Here is a 24,513-nt window from a genome sequence, read left to right as displayed (position 1 = left end):
TGGCCGACCAGGGGCTTGAGCCGAGGCAGCCTGGCTCCAGAGCCTGGGCACGGAGCCCCCGGGCCCCAGCGCTCTTCCCCGTCCAGGTCCTCAGTGTGGGCTGGCTGTGTTTACCGGACACCATCTTAGGAGGACAGATGGCTGTTGGAGTCCAGCTCTCCCATTTCCGGGTTTTTCTGTGATGGAAGGAAGTTCTCTTAAAGGACTGTATGAGAGGGTGCCTGGCTGGTGTGGCCCCTGCCCACCAGGGTTGGGACTTTGTTAGATGTCTCCCCACTGCGTGCTGCCAATAGAAGATTTCTTCCACATCATTTACCTAGGAAAGACAGGAGTTGTTTTTCCAAAGTGGGAATTCTGATGGAATCTCTGCTAGTTTCTCACACGGCTTGTGTGAGGCAGAGCAGCTCCGCATCTGTGTCCCCTCTGTCCACAGGGAAGGGGTGTTCTGCTGTGGCTCTTTTGGTTGTCTCTACACCTCAGGTTATTTCAGCTTGGTTGAAAGTGTTCCTTTTTTTAGTGAGAGAGAAAGAGACAGACAGACAGACAGGAAGGGAAAGAAATGAGATGAGAAGCATCAACTCATAGTTGCATCTCCTTAGTTGTTCACTGAATGCTTTCTCACATGTACCTTGATCAGGGTGCTACAGCAGAGCGAGTGACCCCTTGCTCAAGCCAGTGACCTTGTGCCTCAAGTCAGCAACCTTGGGTCTCAAGCCAGAGACCATAGGGTCATGTCTATGATCCCACCCTCATGCCAGTGACCTTTGGACTCAAGCCAGCGGCTTTGAGGTCATGTCAATGATCCTGCACTCAAGCCGGCAACGTCAGGGTTTTGAACATGGATCCTTAGCATCCTGGGCCGACGCTCTATCCACTGCACTACCACCTGGTCAGGCACATATATATATTATTGGTGTTTCTAAAATACCTCTTAGGGAAGGGGCAATGGTGCTGGTGGTGCTGAATCTACTGCTCACCTCTGGGGCCTAGTGCTCACTGGCCAACTTGGAAATGAGAACTGGATGTGCTGAGTGGAGAAGGCATAGCTGGGTCCCTCAAGGACTGGGCTCCTGGAGAAGGGGTTCGGGTGCCAGGTTGCACGATGGCAGGACATTACCTGTTACAACAGTGATTTTCACCTGGTGTGCTGCAAGATTTTTTAAACATGCAACACCTGACTATTTGGTCAGGGGCACTGACCCCTTTTCCCTTAGAATGTCAAATAAAAAAATGAAAACAGCCAACACTACAATAGCTATCCAATGTGAATGAATTAAAATTATACCTATTTTTTTTGTCAGGTTGTCAAAAATATATTTTTTGGTGTCACAGAATTTTAGTAATTAGCTTATATGAGCCAGGAGCTGGAAAAAGTCGACAATCACTATGTTATAAGGTGGGGCTGGGGCCTGGCTCTCGGTCAGGGGAGTCTTTCAGCCAGAGGCAGAGGCCACTGGCTTTGGGGAGGTGGCAGGGAGAGCACCACCGCTGAACTGTGGCTGAAGGTACAGCACAGCCTGGAGGGCGAAGGGGAGCTGTCACTGGTCCTGCACCTTCTCAAGAGTTACTGTGAAACAAAGTTTTAAAAATGTGGTGAATACGTTTATATGCTGTTTATTAACATTAGGTGGAATATCAGTGAGAAAGTGGCCCAGCCTGATTAATGGGGGATGAAAGTAATTTAGAGTCAGACATGGAGACACAGGGCAAGTCCTAGAATAGGGACTTTTATTTATTTCTTTTTGAGGGAGAGAGAAAGGAGGAAGGGAGAGAGGAGGAGGAGAGATGAGAAGCATCAATTCATATTGCTTTACTTTGTTGTTCGCTGATTGCTTCTCATATGTTCCTTGACTGGTAGGGGTGAGGGTGCTCAAACCAACGACCCCGCGCTCAAGCTGATGAGCCCACGCACAAGCTGGCGACCTCAATGTCTCAAACTGGGGGCATCAATGTCCCAGGTTAGCGCTTCGGTTTTCACTGCACCACCACCAGTCAGGCAACTGGACCTTTTTTGTAGGGCTACTCTCCAGCCTTGGTCCCCAGCCTTGACCAGTTGGGCGAGCTTGTTACCTATGGGTGGGTGGGGAGGACAGAAAAGTCCCCCCCTCCAGAACTGCCCTGCCTGAGGAGTGTCCTGAGCCAGCGACAAGGGCAGAAAGCGGCTGTTTCTTCCCCAGAGATACCAGAATAGTAATGTGAGGCCATCTCCAGGCAGGATCGTTAATATTTGATTAGAATCATGTACTGTAGAACAGTGGTCCCCAACCTTTTTTGGGCCACATACCGGTTTAATGTCAGAAAATATTTTCATGGACCGGCCTTTAGGGTGGGACGGATAAATGTGTCATGTGACCGAGACAAGCATCAAGAGTGAGTCTTAGACGGACGTAACAGGAAATCTGGTCATTTTTTAAAAATAAAACATCGTTCATACTTAAATTTAAATAAGATGGAAGTAAGTTATTCTTTCTCTGCGGACTGGTACCAAATGGCCCACAGACCGGTACCGGTCCGCGGCCCGGGGGTTGGGGACCACTGCTGTAGAAGATGCAAGAGGCTCAGTTAAATGTGTTCTGTCAGAAAACAACTTCTGGAAGTGCTTTGCTTTCTTTTACCCCAAAAGAAGAGAAACAGAAGAAAGTAAAGTCTGTATGATTGAGCAGTTACCCTGCATCTCTAACTTGAACAATGTCAGTACAGTTACCCTGCATCGCTAACTTGAACAATGCCAAGTTCATTTGCATTGTTAAACATTTCAGTGTTAGAAAATTGTAGCTCACCCACTGAGAACAAACTCCATATATGGAGACATGAAGATTTGTGCTAAACACCCTCCCCAGTCCTTGAATATAAGCTGATAAGGCACTGAAAAAGACTGAATTTGAAAAGAAGTCTTTTTTGTTTGTTTGTTTTTTGTTTTTTAAATCAGAGCCAAAGGCCCACAGGCCCTGGGAAGTTTGTTTGAACACTGCTGGATAAGTGACCTTCAAATACTTGCCTGTAGCCCTGAGCAATGAATTGGGAAGGAATAAAGGACACTTCCCTATTCCGTTTAACCCGTTAGTAGGACACATTAAGCCCAATTAGTGGATAAGCAAAAAGATGCCTACACTCTTTTTTCTAAGGCTGTAAAAATTTTACTTACTGTAATTAACTGAATCCATAAGTAATGCATTTGTTTTAGTTCTTGTCTGAGGTAGAGTAACTAATAAACAAACCAACCCCACTAATTCAGGCCACCTTTCTGATCAGAATGGGCTTAGCCTTGTTCACCGTCAACTCCAGAAGCTCATCTGCGGAGTGAGAACCTTCAGAATAGCCAGGGAGAGTTTTAGGGGGACTTCTTGGTATGCTTTTCTAAGCCCTAGTGCACAGAGAGTATTTTGTATTGTTTTTTAAAATGTGTAAGAGGAACATGTGCTCTTAGTAAAGTTTTCTGAAGTGATCAGAGCCTGCTGGGGTAATCACTGGTAATTGCTTGCTGTGCGTTCTAACAGACCCTTAACTGGGTATTTGCACATTGTAAAGCCAGTAGCCACGGCCTCCATCACAGCTCCCTGGCCCAGGCAGGTTCGCATTTGATTCAGATAGACGGTAATGAAACAATGGAGCCAAGAACTGGTGGGCCATCATCTTTATCCTGGCTTGCACCCGACGGGCAAGAGAATACACACAGTGGGAAAATACTTCCCTTTCCATTCAGGGCTCCCAAAGTCACTGACTTATCTGAGTTTCCTAGAATCAAAGGTTCCTACTGTTGGAATCCATGGGAGTCTGAAAAGACCAGAGTAACAGGCTTTATTGAAAGGAAGAAAGGAACCCTGCCAGGCACTTCTTCGGGGAGAAGGGCACCAGTACAAACTAGGGGGATGAATTGTATAGGGTAAGGGAGAGTCTCGAGCAAGTGGGTGTTGAATCAAAAGTCCTGGTATGTCCAGAATGCTCCTCCTTGGGGCAGCTGACCAGCTTCTTGAAATTCCTCTGCCTCAGGGGCGATAGTCCAGTGAGTAAGGTGAGGTCTGACAGATAAGTGGTACATCAAAAGGGCAGTTGAAATTTCTGATAAATTCATATATCTATCACCTACCTCACCAGCCTTATTCATCTCTGTTCCCCATCTCCTTCTCTCTGCACAAACTCTGCACAAACTGGCTTCTCCTTCAGCACTCCGCCATCTTGGCTTCTTCTCCTCTCCTCCACGTGGCCTTTCTCTGCTCTCCTCCAGCATGGGCTCCTCTGCCCCATTTTATAGTGTAGAAATCAAAACCTTTAATCCAATATACAAACAAGGAAGTCTGATACAAAGTCACTTATCTGAGGCATAAATGGGATTCCTCATGAGTGCACCACCCCACATCATGCAACAGTCAAGGGTGTGGGGAAAAGCTTAGTGTTGAGAAGATCTTAGTATTAAAAGGGTGGGAAAAGCTTAGTCTTAAATCTAAGCCTTAGGTTATAATGACCCTGCCTGCTTACAGCCTGTCCCCCACACCCAATGCAAACTATAAGCGAGCAAACATATATATCATACTTACAAACTTATTTGACTAACACACATAGAGTTATATACAAATGGAACTTTCCCATATGCACTGTTCTGTGAATTCTTTTTATTCCACCCAAGAAAATGCTATGAACATTGCCATATCCACTCAAATGCCTGCCTTTTTTTTTCTTTAAACTGCTGTGTGGTATTCCATAGAACAGATGTTCTGTGATGTATTTAGTCATATAACAGACAGGCCTAGGTAGTAAACCTATGTTCTGTGTGTGCAGGTGGCATTTTAGATGGGAAAGTATAAATCAGTTAAAAGTATTGCACTGATAGTGGAAAGAATTAAGACTAAGTTGCAAAGCTATGTAAGCATTTTGGGGCCCTGTATTTTGAAGAGTTTTGGATTGTGCAGGGTAGAAACTGAGTTAATCATGAATTGGAAGCCACAGCAGAGTCACAGGGGCCAGACAGCCTTCCACCCCAGGAATGTCTTCTGGTCCCTGGGATGGTCCTCTGCCTCTTGGTGAGGTGTCCCCAGACACCTAGGTTAAGTGTGCAGTCTGCAGATGCCATGTAAAATGGTTGGGCCTTCTGTTGTCTCTGCCTGCTTGGATTGCATTAAGACTAGCCAGAGAACATGGCCAGTGAGTCTGAGCCTGAGGGCCATGCCACCGAGCGGGGAGTGTGTGTGTGCTGAGGTCTGGCTGGGACTGTAGGCCTGGCCTGGGCCTTGCCCCAGCTTTGGATGTGGTTATTGAAATAGCAGCTTGGGAACCCTGGAATAACTGAGCTGCAGATAAGAGCGAATGGTGGCCTCCTAAAAGTACTGTTGGGCTTGCAGGTGGCTTTGTTTGGACCTTGTGGCAGGGTGTGTTTCTGTGGTTGGTGGGAAGCCGTTTTGGGCTAGACGGGAATTCTAGAATATCTTACAGAACAGAGGAGTTGGCAGGCAGCAGCATATCTGGAACGTGCCCGTATGCTGTGATGCCCCTGTAACTAATGGCTGCACTTGGCAGCTGTGACTGTGACACTTGGTGCCAGCCTGGCTGTCCACTGGAAAGTGAGATGGTGGTTGAGGGTCCCAGAGAACCTGGGAAACCTGAGGCCTTTGTTAATTGTTAATGAGTGAAAAGGACTTGGGTGTTGGAGTCAGACTGACAAGGGTTGGAATTCTGGCTTAATCAGCCCCTTGCTCAGAGACTTTAGCTAAGTTAAGCTCTGAGCTTCAGTTCTCTCTTCTGTAAAATGGGATAGTGGTGGCTCTGACCACAGGATGTTGTGAGCAATAAAAGGGAGAGCATCTGTCAGGATGCCTGGCCTGAAATAGATCTCAGGCTATTCATTGCCTGCTCTTCTTTCTCCTTTGCCTCTCTGATTTTTCTCAGGCTTCATCCAGAGCGCTAGGACTGAGGCGTATTTAGTCAGGGGCTGTTTTCTGCTCCACACTCCCTTCCCTTTCTGTTGCTGGTTGCTGTTTCTCATTCCTCCCAAGGATGTCCAGAGAGCTAGGACGGGGCAGCTTCCAGAGAAGGCTAGACGTGTCTGTGGGCTCTGTCTGCTCTCTGCCCAGTGCAGGGCAGCATGGTGTTAGCTTCCGCTACGTTCTGGGGGTAGAAATTCCTGGGCCCTCCATCCCCTGGATGAGGCAGTGAATGATCTTCCCTGGGACAGGTCTCTCTATGAGAGTGTGTTAAAGAAAGAGGCTTTCAGATCACTGGGGAAACCACCCACTACTCTTCAACACCGTGTGTCTTTGGCTTAGTTTTGAGCGATTAATAGTAAAGATACTATTACTACCACTTGCGTGGCCCACCTGCTATGTGCCAGGCCCTGCGCCAAGCACTTTACCCAACCTGTGTCCTGCAGTCCCTACAAGAGCCCTGAGGTCTCGCAGTTGATAGAACATTAAAGTATTTGGCTCAGAAAGGGATGGCTGTGAATTCCAGGGAGGACCGAGGTTCACTGGGTCCTCTTGGAACCAGGGACACAAATATCCCATCTGTTGTTTCTGATCCTCCTTCTCTGTTGGAATGTTGGCTTCATATTTTCAGATGAGCATCCTTCTTAATCTTATATCTAGCCCTTCCACCAACACACATCTGCCTCTTTCTCCTCACTCCCAAATCAGAGAATCCCAGGGAAGGCTTCAGTTGGTCTGGTCAGGTCCCCTGCCCAACTGTGAGAACAGGGGAGCTAGGTCCGCCTTTTGGGGGGGGGGGTGGAATTGGGAAGAGCAGAACAGTTAAAATGCCACGTGTCCACCGGAAGTTGGTTGGTCTTCCTGGTTCCAGATGGGCAAGCTGAAGTTTGGATTCCCAAGGTGACTAATGCTGGTAATCTGTTAGTAAGTGGCAGTGCTGGAGGACTAGTCAGGACTGGGACTCAGAGCCCATGCTCTTAGCCACACTGCCTCCTGCCAGCTGGGGGGCCCTGTGTTGGCTCTGAGGTGGAAACACTGAACACCTGTTGTTTCCAGCCTTCAAGACTCAGGCACACAGAAATATAAAATAAAGGAGTAAATGGTAAAAACGATGGGAAGTATGGGCAGAGGGCTCTGGTAGTTCAGAAAGTGAAGGAGGAGATTGGTCGGGTGTGGGACCAGTGGTCTGAGGATGCTTGTGATGGGGACGAAATGTCTGCAGATGGAGGGGGAAAGCGTGGCCTAAGGGTTGTGAAGTCTGCATGAGGGCTTGGGCTGGACAGGTGGGGACTGATGTGATATCCAGCGAGGAGCCTCACTAAACCTCTTTTCTGAATGGCTTTCTGGGGCCTAGAATTGGGTTGATCTTGTCCTTGGTCTATACAAGGCCCCCTTTCATCTTGTCTGTGTCTAATGACATTTTAAAGTCTGTTTTGCTGCAGCTTAACAGTTTGCTTGAATGTCCACTTTTGCAAAGCTGAACTAAATGGATTTCTTGTTGTGGTCTTTGTTGTAGCATCTATGTCATGGGCTTGGTTCTAGAGTGGATTAAGAACAACGGTGGTGCATCGGCCATGGAGAAGCTCAGCTCCATCAAATCTAAGATGATTTATGATATCATTGATAATTCTCAAGGATTCTATGTGTAAGTCATGTCATGGGTTTTATCTCACATTTTGCCTCTTGTGAATTTAAAAATGTGCATGTGCCAGGGACTTTCACTTTCAGCAAATGGATGCAATTCTCCTTTTCTCTGGGACATTGAAGTGCTGGTGAACTGGGTGGTTCTATTTCCCCACTCCAGGAATCCCAGGCTTTGTGACCTGTCTCCCGGTGGGTGGCGGCATTTTTTATACTAAAGACATTGCCCTGAAAGAGTCTCATTTTACCCCCCAGGGTGATTCCCTGCTTTCTCTGTGCTCCGTGTGTGTGTGTGTGTGTGGGGGGGAATGCACATACTTGCTGGAAGCTCTCAACTTTATCTAGGAGGGCATAGCTGAAGGCTAAACGAGGCATGAGCTTGGAGCAGGAAGCTACTTCCTTGGCTGTGAGGGGTGGCCTTTTAGATGAGCTTGAGTCTTGGGTGAGGATATAATTAGGCAGAGAAGAGGGCAAAAGTATTTTTGCAAAGGCAGAGAACGGCCCCCACAAAGGGACGGAGGGGAGAAAGTGCAGTATATTCAAGGAGCAGAGAGTGGCCTGTCTGGAGGTCTGGGAAGGTCTGAGAACATGTTTATTCTGTTTGTTCATTTATCCATCCATCCATCCATCCATCCATCCATCCATCCATCCATCCCCATTCATCCATCCATTCCCATTCATCCAACCATCCACCCACCCACCTACTCACCATTCCATCTGCCTACCATCTGCCTGTCCAGCCATCCTCTTGAGCACTGACTCTGGGCTGCCCTTGTTCTGGGCTCTGGGGATACTCAGAAGAGTAGGTCATCTTCCCTGACTCCCAGACAGGGCACAGAACCTGCACATGCGTGAAAGCACTTGCCGGCTATTGCGGAGGGGAGACCAGTTTTTCTGTTGGCTTTTAGCTCCATGTGTTGCTCGGATTATGTGTGGACACAAAATAAGAGGTGATACCTCTGGAAAAAATCCAGGGAATTAGAAACAAACAACGAAAAAATGAAGAGGAACACTGGGAATCCAGTATCCGTTTCCCAGGGTCCTTGAACTCCATGCACTCAACCTGGGCATTCATTTTCCAGAGGCCGCCTGCTGAAGCCAGTGTGTCAGGCAGATCCTCTTGTGAGGAACTCAATTACCTGCCCATTCAATACTCCTCACACATGTATAAACAGCCTTGACCCAGAGCTTGCATCCTCTTCAGAATAAACCTCTTTCTGGAACCTTCCGTCTACCCCTCTGAGCCACCTGCCCAGAAAAGGTCACTCCAGCTCCTGACGTTCCTGTGGGACCTTGTCAAGAGCAGCTTTCACTCCCCCTCCGTGGTGTCTGCCTGGGTGCTCGCTCCTTGTCCCTGTGCTCGGGTTTCAGGGAATTCTTCAGTTTTCTTTCGAACTATGGAAGTAGGGCCCCAAAGGGGAGGTGGGCCATTTTAAAGATGAATACCACATATAACCTAGTACTAGACTTTGCCATTTACCACTGCCTTTGCTTCTCATTTTTGTCCACTATTGTGTGTCTCCTGACTGGTAAGGCAGTCCCTGTACTGAACACAGTTCTGCGCAGTTGTCTGTGGGTTGCACCAGCTCTGCCAGAGACCTTGGCAGGGAACTCTGAGACTAGTTAAGGTTAAGACAACCGTAAAAGTCCCTGTGTTCATTCCATGTAGGTTAACCACCCACATGGTGCTGGCTGACCCCAAGTTGACCCCACGTGAGCCACATAGCATCTTGAATGTAGAAGCCTCATTTTGCCACTTACTAACTAGCATGTGAGCTTGGGCTCTAAACTCATCTGTACAATGGATGTAATAATGGTACATACTTATGAGAATTAAATGAAAATGCACGTGAATACAGAGCGTATAATATAGGGGCTAAAAACATGCGCTCTTGTACCAGTTAATTGCATTAAGCACTAGACACTGTGCTTGGCACACAGAGCATTCCTTAAGAGTTAGCTCTTAATATTATTTGTGGTGATTATGGAAAGTACTTAGGATATTCCTGACATGGTGCTCAATATACATTAGATACTAATTTTAATATCATAAAGATGTCCAAGTGATAGAGTCCATATCCCTATCTAAGGTCACCTTTATTACCTTCTTCATGTGGGGAACAGGGCTTAGGAGGAAAGAGAGGGAAGGAAAAAAATATCCAGGTTTCCAGTTTTTCTCATCCCGAAAACTTGGATTGCTTCTCACTGCTCAAGGATCCCGTCCAGTCTCCAGCAGAGCGTGTCTGCAGGGCCTCCCCCAGTCCAAACCCTCCCCCAGCCGGGATCCCAACACCGGTCGGGTCAGAGAACCTGCCCCTGCCCACGGGCCCCGGCGTTTCAGATGCAAGTTCACCGCCGGAGTGCCTGTCCTAAATCTCCTTCACCCTAACGCAGCGGTTCTCAAACTTTTTGAAGTCGGGGCGCATTTAAAATCCTACAAATAATTGTAGGCGCACTATATACAAATTTCTGAGAAATATGTTATAATAATTAAGTCAAATATTAAAGAAAAAAATACAGAATCCAAGCATGCTTTTATGGTAATTAAATGAAATAAATACAACAAAATTAAATTTATTCTGACATTAAAAAACATTTTTATGTTACATTTTTTGAGTTATGCTTTTTAGAATTTGTAAAGAAAGAAGGGTTAAAAAATTAAAAAAAAAAGACAAAAAAGTTGTCTTTTTATATATATAGATACACTCTTAGTAAATTCAGCAGGTCCCAGCACAAATGTGTTAAGTTTTTTCATTCTTGTGTTTATGAGAAACATGAGCCTGATGTGTCCTAGCAATTTCTTCAATGTTTGGGCATATATTTGAAAGGCAAACTCTCATTTCCTCATCAATACATGGAAGAATTCCTCTCTTTTTACTCTTGTGTGGAGTCCAGAAAACCCCCATCATACATATCATCTTAACTTTACACCAAACAAAGGATAGAAGAAACTTGCCTCCAGTCTTTCTGGGGAACATGGGGGGTAGTGTAAACAATCCAGCACCACAGCTTAAGAGTCTTTTGCAACCTAATCAGACAAGTGAGGTGGGTGGTTGGGCAGACTGTCAGTTTACAGCCAATTCTCTACACCTCTTTCTTCCAAAAGTCTAAACTCCAAACACCCTGTTGGTTTTTTGGTCTCCAACAGGCACACAGTTCTCTGGAATACTATAGGGCGCACACTTTGAGAACCACTGCCCTAACAACTCCCACGTCCCCTCCCCCGAAGGCTTTCTACTCTCTCTAAGGCACAGCTTGGCTGCTTCCCCGCCCCTGCTGTGGCATGGGAACATGGAACTTTAATTCCCCGCACAGCCCTCTCCCTAGATTGGGAGCAGTTAATCCCCCTTAATCGTTTTTCCCTCTCAGCCTCATCCCAGAGAGCACCATGTAAGTATTCCTTATGTTCCACTTTCATCTTTTATGACATTATTGCTATCATGATATCATCTACTTTCAGAATAGGATGGGTCAGCAGGGTACAGGGGCAAACTCTAAATATGGATTCTTCCTTCTGCCTCTTTTTATTTTATTCATTTTATTTTTACATTAACCATGCTTTTTGCTGCTCCACCTTCATAATTGGATCCTCATGTTGGGAGCCTGAGGCAGCAGAATATCAAAAGAGGGTATCTACTGAATTCTTTTTTTCCCTCTGAATGTTTAATTTACATGTCGTCCATGACAGCTGCCCCTCTGTGAGAAAGGGGCCTGGAATTCAGGCTCAAAGCCTGTTACCTGATACTTGGTCTCCTCTGCATGTAAGTGTGCACTTGACTCCTGTTAACTTGAACAGGAATGATGGCTGTGTCCTCTGGGAGAACGTAACTTAATGGGGGCTTTCTCTCTCTCCTTTTGTTTGCTGTTTTTTAGTGGATCCCACTCTGGAGAAGTGAAAGACTCAAGACAGGATGTGCTTGAGAAAATGGAGATAGAGGGTTATTACATATTTTACTTTCCGTGTGTTCAAGAGGAGCCCAGTCAGTTCTTCTTTCACTTGTCTTTTTGGGTTGTCAATGAAAAATAATTTTGGCTGCTTACTTTCCAAATCAGAAACTGAAGTCATATCCTAGATAAAAAAATTCGTTCATCAGTTTTGAGTCTGTATTCGCCGTGTGCAAGCCACGCTGGGAATAAAAAGATGAATTTATTGAATTTAACAACTGCTTATATCACATTTACTTTGCATCAGACACTGTTCTCAGTTGTTTCAGTTACCTATTTTTGCGTCACTGAATACCCCAGGACGGTGAATGGCAACTGTTTTCTTTGCCTGTGATTCCTCAGGTCAGCATGTGGGGCCGGGTTCAGCGGTCCAGTTCTGCTGCCCTCACCTGGGATTGCTTATTCGGTAAAGTTATCTGGTGATACACTTGGAGCCAGTGCTCAAAAATGGCCTGTCACACGTCTGGAAGTTGGTGCTGGCTATTGGCTGGGCCTCTTACTTCAGCAGGCTAGCTCGGGCTTACTCACAGGAAAGCAGTGTTTGAAGAGGGCAGATGTGGAACTGCCTGCCCCTTGAGGCTGAGGCTTGGAAGCTGTACAGCATCACTTCTGGTGCCGTCTCTTGGTCAATGCAAGTCACAAGGTCAGCCCAGATTTAAAAGGTGTGGAGAACTAGACCCCACCTGTTGCTGGGAGGGCTGCACAGAATGAGTGGCCATTTAAAAATATACCACAAAATTTTTCTATAAATATACTTAATTCTCACATCAGTCTTATGAGGTAGGGTCCATGACCCTTTTCACGGTTCAGTAGATGAGAAAAGTGAGGCACAACAGAGGTTGGTAACTTGCTCAAGGTCATACAGCTTGTCTTTCAACCACTATGAAGACCAACATATTTTTTTCTCTACAGCCTTGTAGAGAAAGCATCACTCACATTGCTGTGGTGCTGCTTCATACATATCACTGAACTGTCACAAATAGTCTGAAATGGAGGTGGTATTATTCCCGATATTTAGATGAGTAAGTGGAAGCTCATGAAAATTAGGTACAGGTCTTAAAAGAGAATGCTAGCTCCTTGTTTCATCTGCAAGAAGGTTTTCCCTAGTAAATTATACATGTCCTGAGGACTTCTTTTTTTTTAATCTCTTCTTTGCATCTAGAAAATGTTTGAACTTTTTTTCTGTTCATTTGTTAACGGTAGTTGCACATTTTAGAAAAGTTGCTGGAATAATAAATGTGTTTTTTAGATGTCCAGTAGAGCCCCAGAATAGAAGCAAGATGAATATTCCATTCCGCATTGGCAGCTCCAAAGGAGACGATGCTTTAGAAAAACGATTTCTCAATAAAGCCCTTGAGCTCAATATGATCTCCTTGAAAGGGCATCGGTAAGTACACATCCAGTCCGGAAGCTTGTCTGCTCGGCAGAGAATGGGTTTAGTTTTTCAAATGCAGAATGAAACATCTTGGAGCCCACCCAGCTCGGAGGAGCAGTTATTGTAACTGCTCCTTTTGTTGGGAAAACCAGTAGTCTGAGAGATAATCCTCCCTCCTGAGGTTTATAGAGCCCTGGGCGCGATTCCCTTGTGAGAGCATGGTGGAGCCACATAGTCCAGGGTTTATTTTAAAAATGACCCCTGGAAAATCTCAGATTGATCTCAGAGCACAGGAGTTGTTATCCCATCTCTGATGAGGCTGGTATAGCCCGTTTGGGGTAAGAACAGATTACTGGTCCTCAGCTGAACATCAGACAGCGTAGCTGATCCAGCACACTCTCTGAGAAATACACGTCCTTGCTACACAAGAGGCTGGACGCTCACCCTGCAGAAGGTGCCGGCTCCCTGCTTCCTGTTGCTTTCATGTAGGTTATGTGTGAGCTTGATGGACCTTCACTGCATTAGGAAGAATTTTCTGATGATTGATAGTGAAGCTCCTGGCTACCTGCGGGGGTGGAAAGAGGGTTCATCTTGATGCTCAATTAGATGCTTTTGTTAATGACGGCATCTCTGGCTCTAGGTCTGTGGGAGGCATCCGGGCCTCTTTGTATAATGCCGTCACCATTGAGGATGTGCAGGAGCTGGCAGCCTTCATGAAGAAATTTTTGAAGACGCATCAGCTGTGAACACATCCTAACCAGTGTATACTCTACCCTTGAACAATGTCCAAATTTTAAAGTAATTTAGCGGCTTCAAAAACTTAACCATGGTATTTTTCTCAAAGGAACATGCTTATTATAGATGACCCCCCCCCCCCCCCCCCAAGAAAAAAGAACAGCAGTATATCCACAGCTTTGCAAATCTGGTGGGACTTAATAGACATCTTAACTTTGACTTGAACTGGAAGCATTTAAAAAATCTTTCTTTACCTTTTCTAACAATTCTAGCTTATGTTATCTTTGCTGCTATTTTTTCTGGCTACATCTCAGTATTAAGACTTTTGCCTGTGGACTTACACAAAGTGCAGTTAATGTTTCTGGAGACATACAAGCTCGTAGCTTTGAGGCGGGTGGGGTTCGATAGGTGCTGAATCTCGGTCCTTTCCAAAATGACAGCAGTGGAGGCTCCTGGGTTGCACAGCTGTGGAGGCAGGTCAACCTTGACCAGGTGGCGAGTGTTAGGGTATCTAGGCTAAAGCGTCAATTGGAGATCTTTATACAGTTATTCTCATAAAGAGATAAAAGTGATTCGCCATGCGTTTATATAGCAAGGTCTGTTTTTAATACCAAATAGTTTATATCTCTATACATTTATATGCCTAATAATGCAGTTCTCAGTGATATATGTAGAGACTTTGGGAATTTCTTAAGAGTCCTTAGCCTTGTACATTGTCATTATATTTTCAATGGTTTTGTCTCTGCCTCCCTCCTCCCTTTTGAAACTGTCTCACAAGATTTAGAAGCTCCCGACTCACCTCGATTTTTCTTTCAGTAGGTGGAAGAGAAGATTGGTTGGTTGGTTTATTTTTTAATTACACCATTAACCTAAAAAATTACTGTTAAACTCTCCCTTGTGGTTTGTTCACTTGACTGTTCTCTCCATAGTGTTTGACCAGAGTGATGTGAGGTCTTAAAGATCCTTGCTGGAGAGTCTTTTCTCATTCTGTTTATCCATTGTCAGTATTTTATGCTGAATAAATGAAGGACATTAAAGTCCTAAAGCACCTAAACCTTGTCAGTGAATTTCTTTGCCTGATTTTTATCTTATTTATTTAATTTAGAAATTAAATTTAATGGGATGGCATTGGTCCATATGAACACATAGATTTCAGGTACACATCTCCATAGCATGTGAACTATTCATTGTGTTGTGTGCCCATCACCCAAAGTCAAACCACTTGCTGTCACTGAATATATGGCCCTCTTTACTCCCTTCTCTCCACCCCTTCCCTTTGGTAAGCAATTCACTTTGTCTTTGTTTGTGAATCTCAGTTTTATATCCCAAGTATGAATGAAATCATGTGGTTGTTAGCTTTTTCTTACTGACTTGACTCACCATAATATTCTCAAGGACCATCCATATTGCAAATGGCGGTATTTTCTTATGACTGAGTAGTATTCCATAGTACATATGAACCACATCTTCTTTATCCAATCCTCTATCGAAGGGCACTTTGGTTGTCTCCATGTCTTGGCCACGGTGAATAATGCTGCAATGAACATGGGGGTGCATATGTCTTTAAACTTTATGATGGGAAAACTTGAGTCTAAAAACAGCATCTGATAAGGGCATTTAATTTAGTTCAACCAAACACAAAAGACTTGAGTTTGGTGCATCCATTAAAGAAAAGAAAAAAAAAAAGACTCAGTGCACTGTGTTAGCTTCCCATTGACTCTTAGAATGGACATTATCAGTGGAACCACCTTCCAACACACTCCAGGGTGTAATGTTCCATGAGCTCTGTTCTCAGGCCAGAAACACATCAAGAGGATGGTTTTGAGCTAACATTGCGCCTCATTGCATTGTGGACCCTATTGATCTCTTATCCCAGATTAATTTGGGTTTCCCTGGTTAAGGGTAAGCCTCCTAATTTTTGTTTACTCATCTTGAGGATTGAAATAATTCCCCCACTTATCTCAGGGATGTTTAAGAATTTATAAGGACTCAATGCAGGATGTAAATAATAACTACAACATATGTTGAAATAGCAAAAGCCATGGAATCTAAGTGTTCACATATAATTGATTCAACCTTTTTTCCCTCATTCTTCCATATGATGGTTGCAAGTCCCTGTGGTATATACTGGCCCCAAGTTCCTTGACTCTCCACTTATTTCCATTCCCGTTTCCCTGGCCAGCTCTGTTGGCCCTCAGCAAGATATTTCAGCAGCCATTTGGACTATCAATTCCCTTCGTACTCCTTGATACAAATTTCATGCATCTTAACCCGTGTATTTATGGTGTTTAGATGTGGCATGCGTTTGCTATATGACATTAGCCGGAAGGTCCTGCCCCACGCTTGTCAGGATCCTGACCTTGTTTGTGCCTCCACCCTTAGAATGATGCTCTTTTCACTTTTAAATGTTTATTAATTTTAGAGAGGGGCAGGGAGAGAGATACAGGAGCATTGATCTGTATGTGCCTTAACTGGGGATAGTACGGGCAACCTATGTGCCTCTGGATGATGCTCTAACCAGCCATCCTATTGGGCTCCTCTTTTCTTACTTGGGTGACCCGTTTATCCCATCACAGCACTTTCACTCTGTTCTTCACTGTACTGGGGTGTTTGCTCTCTGTCTTGTCCATTGCAGCGGCAAGGCAGGAGCCATGTTTCTCTGACTATCTGCTGGCACACCGCCTTGCCCTGGGGAGGTGCGCAACAATTGTCTGTTTAATGAATGAAAAGTCTTAACACAGGTCCTGTTGGTTTTTCTGTTTTGCAAACAGCCTGGAGTAAAAGGAAGTTTTAATCTCACATATATGGATTTTTAAATTTTCAAATGCTTAGTGTGTAATTTAATGGTCCACTAAAATGATCAGATATGAACTGGTTGAATGAGTAAGTTTCAAACCTTGGAGGTCTCCCAGCTTCATTTTTATAGATCTCTGTGAAAGCTTTTGGAAAATGGGCAGCAACTGCATTCACCCAAGTACAAAGGGCAGTGTCTATTGTCTGGATACAGATGGCTGGAAGATACTCATCGGGTGAAAACCAGGACCTCTGTCTCGAGTGAAAAAGCTGCTGCCAGTCTGCTGTCCACGTGGAGATGTGGAAGGGGAGATGGGAGGCTCCCAGGTCAGCAGGCTGCGGGAGCCTGAACCAGGTGGTCTTCTATAAAATTCCAAACTGAGTAGACAAAGTTACACCTTTTGGATCCTCAAATTTGTACTTCACCCAACCAGGATTTGAAGTTTGATTCTCCTCTCAGTCATATGCCATCCCAGTGAAAAAAGACAAAATCGCCTCCATGTTCCTTATGTTTATTTCCATATACTGCTTCGTCTCTAACACAGGTCCTGTTCTTTGCATAAGAAACACAATTGGCCTGACCAGGCGGTGGCACAGTGGATAGAGCGTCGGACTGGAATGCAGAAGACCCAGGTTTGAGACCCCGAGGTCGCCAGCGTGAGCGTGGGCTCATCTGGTTTGAGCAAAGCTCACCAGCTTGGACCCCAGGTCGCTGGCTCGAGCAAGGGGTTACTCGGTCTGCTGAAGGCCCGCAGTCAAGGCACATATGAGAAAGCAATCAATGAACAACTAAGGTGTCACAACAAAAAACATGATTGATGTTTCTCATCTCTCTCTGTCCCTGTCCATCCCTCTCTGTCTCTGTATAAATAGAAAGAAAAAGAAACACAATTGTGTTGTCATTCCCCCACTAGTCTATCTTAGTATCTAATGCTCTCCATCATAACTTAGCTGATGCTGGGAGGGTTGCCGAACCCTTAGGTGAACTATGTGATGTTAACAGAATTATATCCTGCTGGAGCTGGAGCAGCCACGAAGACCCGTAAAACGAATAAGACCCAGTGCTGGATGTCCAGTTCTGCTGAAGGCATTAGCAGGTCTGGCCCTGTATCACTCCCTGATTAATGTTTGTTGTATTATGTTCTTTGGAAGGGAAAAAAGCAAAGAATTTTCTCACACTTGATCAGAATAAACATAATTAAAAAGTGAAATACTACTAGGTCTGCAAAGAAATCAATCACGTTAATTGGAAAGAATATGCCTTGCTTCTATCCGTAATTAGGCTCTTGGTAATTTAAAATCGGAATCCATGACAATTTGTGATAAATTGGCTCCTTTTGGGCTAGAGAAGGTAAGAAGTTATAATTACCTCTGGATTAGTCTGAAGTGGATAGAAAAATTCGATCAAAGAGATATTGGGAGAGAGAAAAGCTAACAATGAGCATAGAGTTATTGAATTTCTTTTTAGGAAGCTAAAGAGTAAAATAGCTCATTTGATGTGACAAAAACAGGAGCTTGTGGTATTTGAAATCCCAAAGATGTAAATTGGATTTTCTAAGAAAGTAGGGAACTCAGCATATTTGCAAAAGTGTACATATGCAAACATTCTATAGTTAGGTTATAGAGATTAGCTTGACTTAATGAGCACACATAGTATTGACAACTTTGGACCTCCCTTGTGAAAAAGTATGGATTTTGTACTTTGAGTGTTACACATATAAGTACTAGACACTAAGTTTATGAAAATCCAAAATGTTTTATTTAAAAGTAAACATAATTTGAGTTAGTAGAAGTGGAGAGAGGCCCTAATTGGTGAATCTGTTGATCGGGTCACTGTTGGTATCTTAGCCTTTGTTTCTATAGATTGTCTAAGAATACCTGAGAAATAAGCTGGATTTTAGTTTGATGCACTGGGTTGTAAACTTACTTTGGTGTGTGTTTATTTGATATATGTATGTAGATGTAGATTTAGAGGTATAGATAGAGACAATTTCAAACTTAGAGAAAAGTTGCGAGATTAGCATAAAGAACTCGTGTATGCTTCTAGAGCCATCATTTATTAACATTTAGCTTCATTTGCTTTAACATTCACTCTCTCTCCATATATTCTTATTTTTTTCTGAACCACTTAAAGCAGGGTCAGGAATTTTTTTGACTGAGAGAGCCATGAACGCCACATATTTTAAAATGTAGTTCCATGAGAGCCATACAATGACCCGTGTACGTTTTGCATTATCCAATAAAAATTTGGTGTTGTCCCGGAGGACAGCTGGGATTGACTCCAGCCACCCGCAACCATGAACATTAGGAAATGAATGAATTGTAACACATGAGAATGTTTTATGTTTTTAACTTTTTTTTTTTTTTTGTATTTTTCTGAAGCTAGAAACGGGGAGAGACAGTCAGACAGACTCCCGCATGCGCCCGACTGGGATCCACCCGGTACGCCCACCAGGGGGTGACGCTCTGCCCACCAGGGGGCGATGCTCTGCCCCTCCGGGGCGTCGCTCTGTTGTGACCAGAGCCACTCTAGCACCTGGGGCAGAGGCCAAGGAGCCATCCCCAGCGCCCGGGCCATCTTTGCTCCAATGGAGCCTCGCTGCAGGAGGGGAAGAGAGAGACAGAGAAGAAGGAGAGGGGGAGGGGTGGAGAAGCAGATGGGCGCTTCTCCTGTGTGCCCTGGCCAGGAATCGAACCCGGGACTTCTGCATGCCAGGCCGACGCTCTACCACTGAGCCAACCGGCCAGGGCTAACATTTTTTTTTTATTAAAGATTTATCTGCAAGCCAGATGCAGCCATCAAAAGAGCCACCTCTGGCTCGTGAGCCATAGGTTCCCGATCCCTGTCTTAAAGGTAAGTTGGAGACATTGTGCTCCTTCTAAACAGTGATATATCCTAAGAGCAATGACCTTCTCCTACATAACCCAGCACAGTTACCTAAATCAGAAATTTGACACTGATATTGTTTACTCATCTACAGTCCATATTCAGATTTTGCCATTATTCTAGTAATATCTGTTATAGCTTTTTTTTTTTTTTTAGTACAGGATCCAGTCTACAATGATGCATTGCATTTAGTTCTCTGTCTTCTTAGATATAAAACAGTTCTTCACCATCTTTTTTTTTTCTCCTTTTTCAAGTGAGAGGAGGGAAGATAGATAGACTCCTGCATGCGCCCTGATCGGGATCCACCAAGCAACATCTGTCTGGGGCCATGCTCACAACTGAGCTATTTTTAGTGCCTAAGGTAGAGGCTCCTGGGAGCCAGCCTCAGCGCCTGGGCTGATGTGCTAGAAACAATTGAGCCATAGCTATGGGAGGGAAAGAGAGAGAGAGAAGGGGGAGGGGGAGGTGTGGAGAAGCAGATGATTGCTTCTCCTACGTGCTCTGGCAGGAAATCAAACCCAGGATATCCACATGCAGGCTGACACTCTACCACTGAGCAAACCATCCAGGGTGGTTCTTCACCTTCTTTGTTCTTCAGGTTATTGGCAATTTGGGAAGAATATAGGCTGGTTGTTCTGTAGAATGATCCCCAATTTGGCTTTGTCCTCTGTTTATTCATGATTGTTTCAGGGAGTGCATTTTTGGCAAGGGTACTACCCTCTCCCCAAATGGTTAAAAATAACCCTTAAAATATAAGCAGAGGTATGCAAAAAAAGGACCTCGAGAAATCAAAAGCCAAGAGTTGGCCTGACCAGGCAGTGGCGTAGTGGATAGAGCTTTGGAATGGGACACAGAAGACCCAGGTTCCAAACCCCAAGGTCTCCAGAACTGAGTGTGAGCTCACCAACTTGAGCGTAGGGTCGCTGGCTTGAGCATGGGATCATAGAAATGACCCTATGGTCACTGGCTTGAGCCCAAGGTTGTTGGCTTGAGCAAGGGGTCAGTCGCTCTGCTGTAGCCCCCACCCCCCTGGTAAAGTCACATATGAGAAAGCAATAAATGAACTACTAAGAAGCCACAACAAAGAATTGGTTCTTCTCATCTCTCTTTCTTCCTGTCTGTCTGTCTCTATCTGTCCTTCTCTCTATGTCACAAAAAACTAAAAATAAAATAAAAGCCAATAGTTGGAGGATATATATATATATATATATATATATATATATATATATATATATATATATATATATATAATCCTGGAACCCTGAGAGTAACACATAGTTTGAGAATGTGAAGAATACAGGCAAGTGTGTCCTTGATGAACCAGAAGGAGACCAACTTGTAGAATTGTCCTTCTCTGTTTAGTCAAATGCGTTTTTTTCCCCCTCTCAGTATTTTTAAAAGCACAGCCCTTTGGCAACACAGACCATTAATCTAATAGCTAGATCATGAACCACACAGCCTGATGATACTTTGAAAGATGTCATATAACAACCTAACGTTAAGGTTGTTTCTGATGACTCTAGCTGAGCAAAATAACCCCCAAGGGAAAAATAACATCTTGGCTTCCATCAGGCCAGGTAAAAAGCCAAAGGCATTCTTAAATGCCTAAGAAACAAAATTTGAGTTTGAAATATAAGAAATATAAGAAGTTATAGGTCATTCTGAGGGGAGGAGGAGGAATAATTATCCAGCAGAGTAAAAGGTGTCCAGAGGCTGAGTCATTCCACCCTGCTCCCTCCTCCACTTTATTTATTTATTTTTATTTTATTTATTTTTATTTTTTTCTGAAGTTGGAAATGGGGAGGCAGTCAGACAGACTCCCGCATGCGCCCGACCGGGATCCACCTGGCATGCCCACCAGGGGGCGATACTCTGCCCATCTGGGGCGTTGCTCTGTTGCAACCAGAGCCATTCTAGCACCTGAGGCAGAGGCCATGGAGCCATCCTCAGTGCCTGGGCCAACCTTGCTCCAATGGAGCCTCGGCTGCGGGCGGGGAAGAGAGAGACAGAGAGGAAGGAGAGGGGGAGGGGTGGAGAAGCAGATGGGCGCCTCTCCTGTGTGCCCTGGCCAGGAATCAAACCAGGGACTCCTGCACGCCAGGTTAACACTCTACCACTGAGCCAACCGGCCAGGGCTCCCTCTCCCACTTTAAAACCATAGTTTCTTTAGGTTGAAAGTCCAGGAGTTAAAGCAGAGTCTTCAGGAGTTCTTGGAAAATGACAAGGTGAGCAGGTTAGTGACCTCAGGTAGCAAGCATTCTATTGATATTATACAGTACATTGGAGAAAATACTTCTGAATTTCTGAAGCATTTAAATCTAGGACAATTTACACATTTCCTGAAGGATGTTCAAATTAAGGCTCTGCTGACTGTCACCTGGTCACCTCCCCCACTCAGCAGTGCCCTGTTCTCCCAGAGGCACAGTGCCTAACAGGTCTGTATTCACTGTTTTCCATGAGTGAGATTCTTGTAGATACAGAGGCAAGCAAAACTAATTCAGGTATTATATCAATTAGGATTTTGTTGGTTACAAGAGATAGAAAACTTGATCCGAACTGGCTAAAGGGAAAAAAAGAAATGATTGGTTGTTATAATCGAAAAGTCCAAAGGTAGGACAGATAAAATATATTATGCTCACTTTGTTAAAGATGGCGCTGCCCACGTGGAGGCCGCTGCCCAGGTGATATTAATGTGTGTCTCTGTGGGCTGTGGGCAGGCAGAATCCTTCTAGCCTGGGACTTGGTTTTGGGATTAAGCCTTTCCCACCCTTTTTGATGTGGGGTGGTACAATCCCATCATGCCCCAGATAAGTGACTTTGTATTAGAGACTTCCCTATTTTGTATATTGGAGTAAAGGTTTGGATTTCTACACTATAAAATAGCGGCAGAACGGGAGCTTGCTCTTGGTTCCTGAGATTAATATTAGAGGTGTATGGCCAGTAGGCAGGGCCAGGGCCACCATCACAGCAGCCTGGCCCATGCAGGTTCGCATTGGATTCGGATAGTTGGTAAAGAAACAACGGAGCCAAAAACTGATGGGCTGTCATCTTCTATTCTAGCTTGCACCCGGCGGGCAAGTAAAAACACACACTGGGCTCCAAAACCCACTCACATTCAGTGCTCACAAAACTACTGACTTATCCGAGTTTTCTAGAATCAAAGGTTTCTAGCTCACCAATTTATTCACCTCTGTTCCCCATCTCCTTCCTTCTCCCTGCACAAACTGCACAAACTGGCTTCTCACTCAACACTCCGCCATCTTGGCTGCTTCTCCTGTCCTCCTCCACGTGGCCTTTCTCTGCTCTGCTCTCTCCTCTAATGATAATCTCAGGAACCAAGAGCGCAAGCTCCCCTTTTGCCCCCATTTTATAGTGTAGATTCAAAACCTTTAATCCAATATACAAAATAGGGAAGTCTCTAATACAAAGTCACTTCTCTGAGGCATGATTGGATTGTACCACCCCACATCAAAAAGGGTGGGGCCTGACCAGGCGGTGGCGCAGTGGATAGAGCATCGGACTGGGATGCATAGGACCCAGGTTCGAGACCCCGAGGTCACCAGCTTGAGCACGGGCTCATCTGGTTTGAGCAAAAAAAAAAACCCACCAGCTTGAACCCAAGGTCGCTGCCTCCAGCAAGGGGTTACTCTCGGTCTACTGAAGGCCTGCGGTCAAGGCACGTATGAGAAAGCAATCAATGAACAACTAAGGTGTTGCAACGCGCAATGAAAAACTAATGATTGATGCTTCTCATCTCTCTCCATTCCTGTCTGTCTGTCCCTATCTATCCCTCTCTCTGACTCACTCTCTGTCTCTGTAAAAAAAAAAAAAAAAAAAAAAAAAAAGGGTGGGAAAGGCTTAATCCCAAAACCAAGCCCCAGGCTACAAGGATTCTGCCTGCTCACAGCCCGCCCCAACACACATTAATATCACCTGGGCAACAGCCTCCACGTGGGCAGCGCCATCTTTAACAAAGTGAGCATAATGTATTTTACCTGCCCAACAAGAGGAGAGAGCAGAGAGCAGAGAGCAGAGAAAGGCCACGTGGAGAAGGCCAGGAGAGGCAGCCAAGATGGTGGAGTGTTGAGTGAGAAGCCAGTTAGTGCAGAGTTTGTGCAGAAAGAAGGAAGGAGATGGGGAACAGAGGTGAACAAGTCTGGTGAGCTAGAAACCTTTGATTCTAGAAAACTCGGATAAGTCAGTAGTTTTGTGAGCACTGAATGTGAGTGGGTTTTGGAGCCCAGTGTGTGTTTTTACTTGCCCGCCGGGTGCAAGCTAGAATAGAAGATGACAGCCCATCAGTTTTTGGCTCCGTTGTTTCTTTACCGACTGTCTGAATCCAGTGCGAACCTGCATGGGCCAGGCTGCTGTGATGGTAGCCCTGGCTCCTGGCTTTATACTCAGGAATCAAGATAGCAAGATCCCTTTCTGCCCCCATTTTTTTTTTAATTTTATTTATTCATTTTAGAAAGGAGAGAGGGAGAGAGAGAGAGGAGAGAGACAGAGAGAGAAGGGGGGTAGGAGCAGGAAGCATCAACTCCCATATGTGCCTTGACCAGGCAAGCCCAGGGTTTTGAACCGGCGACCTCAGCATTTCCAGGCCGACGCTTTATCCACTGCGCCACCACAAGTCAGGCATCTGCCCCCATTTTATAGTGTAGAAATCAAAACCTTTAATCCAATATACAAAATCGGGAAGTCTCTAATACAAAGTCACTTATCTGAGGCATGATGGGATTGTACCACCCTGCATCATAAAGGGTGGGAAAGGCTTAGTCCTAAAACCAAGCCCCAGGCTACAAGGATCCTGTCTGCCCACAGCCCGCCCCCAACACACTTTAATATCACCTGGGCGACGGGCTTTCATGTGGGCAGCGCCGTCTTTAACAAAGTGAGCATAATATATTTTTTCTGCCCAACAGAGGGTCTCTGCCTGGAGTGACATTCTGATGCCATTGTAGTTTTGGAAGTTCGCATGGAAAAATAAACTTAGAGTTATGTTTTGTTTGAACCATCCAAAGTTATTAAATTTGTGGACACATGAAAAATAATGAGGTTAAGTATTAACACCTTGATTCTAGTATTTTGAAGGGAGTAGAAAATGTGGCCCTGCATCCAGTGTGGCGACAACTGTCTGAACCAGGCAGGCTGCCTCGTTAGATGGCGTGCTCTAATTTGCCTTTCTTCTTCCCTGCCTAAGTCTTTTGTATTTGTAACCTACT

General features: G+C 44.9%; 1 protein-coding gene across 1 annotated transcript in view; it reads left to right on the top strand.

Annotated features, from left to right (window-relative positions):
* PSAT1 (phosphoserine aminotransferase 1) overlaps positions 1–13,755 on the top strand; it is a 28,801-nt gene extending 15,046 nt beyond the window's left edge. Inside the window, exons 7-9 of the mRNA XM_066367945.1 lie at positions 7,432–7,560; positions 12,751–12,888; positions 13,517–13,755. Of these exons, the coding sequence (XP_066224042.1) occupies positions 7,432–7,560; positions 12,751–12,888; positions 13,517–13,622 (373 nt within the window). The 3' untranslated portion in view covers positions 13,623–13,755. The remainder of the gene's footprint in view (positions 1–7,431; positions 7,561–12,750; positions 12,889–13,516) is intronic.
* The last annotated feature ends 10,758 nt before the right edge of the window (positions 13,756–24,513 follow it).

Source organism: Saccopteryx leptura, chromosome 2, assembly GCF_036850995.1.
Source record: "Saccopteryx leptura isolate mSacLep1 chromosome 2, mSacLep1_pri_phased_curated, whole genome shotgun sequence".
Taxonomy (NCBI): domain Eukaryota; kingdom Metazoa; phylum Chordata; class Mammalia; order Chiroptera; family Emballonuridae; genus Saccopteryx; species Saccopteryx leptura.
Note: the sequence above shows the minus strand (reverse complement) of the source record. Positions and strands in the feature narration are given on the sequence as shown.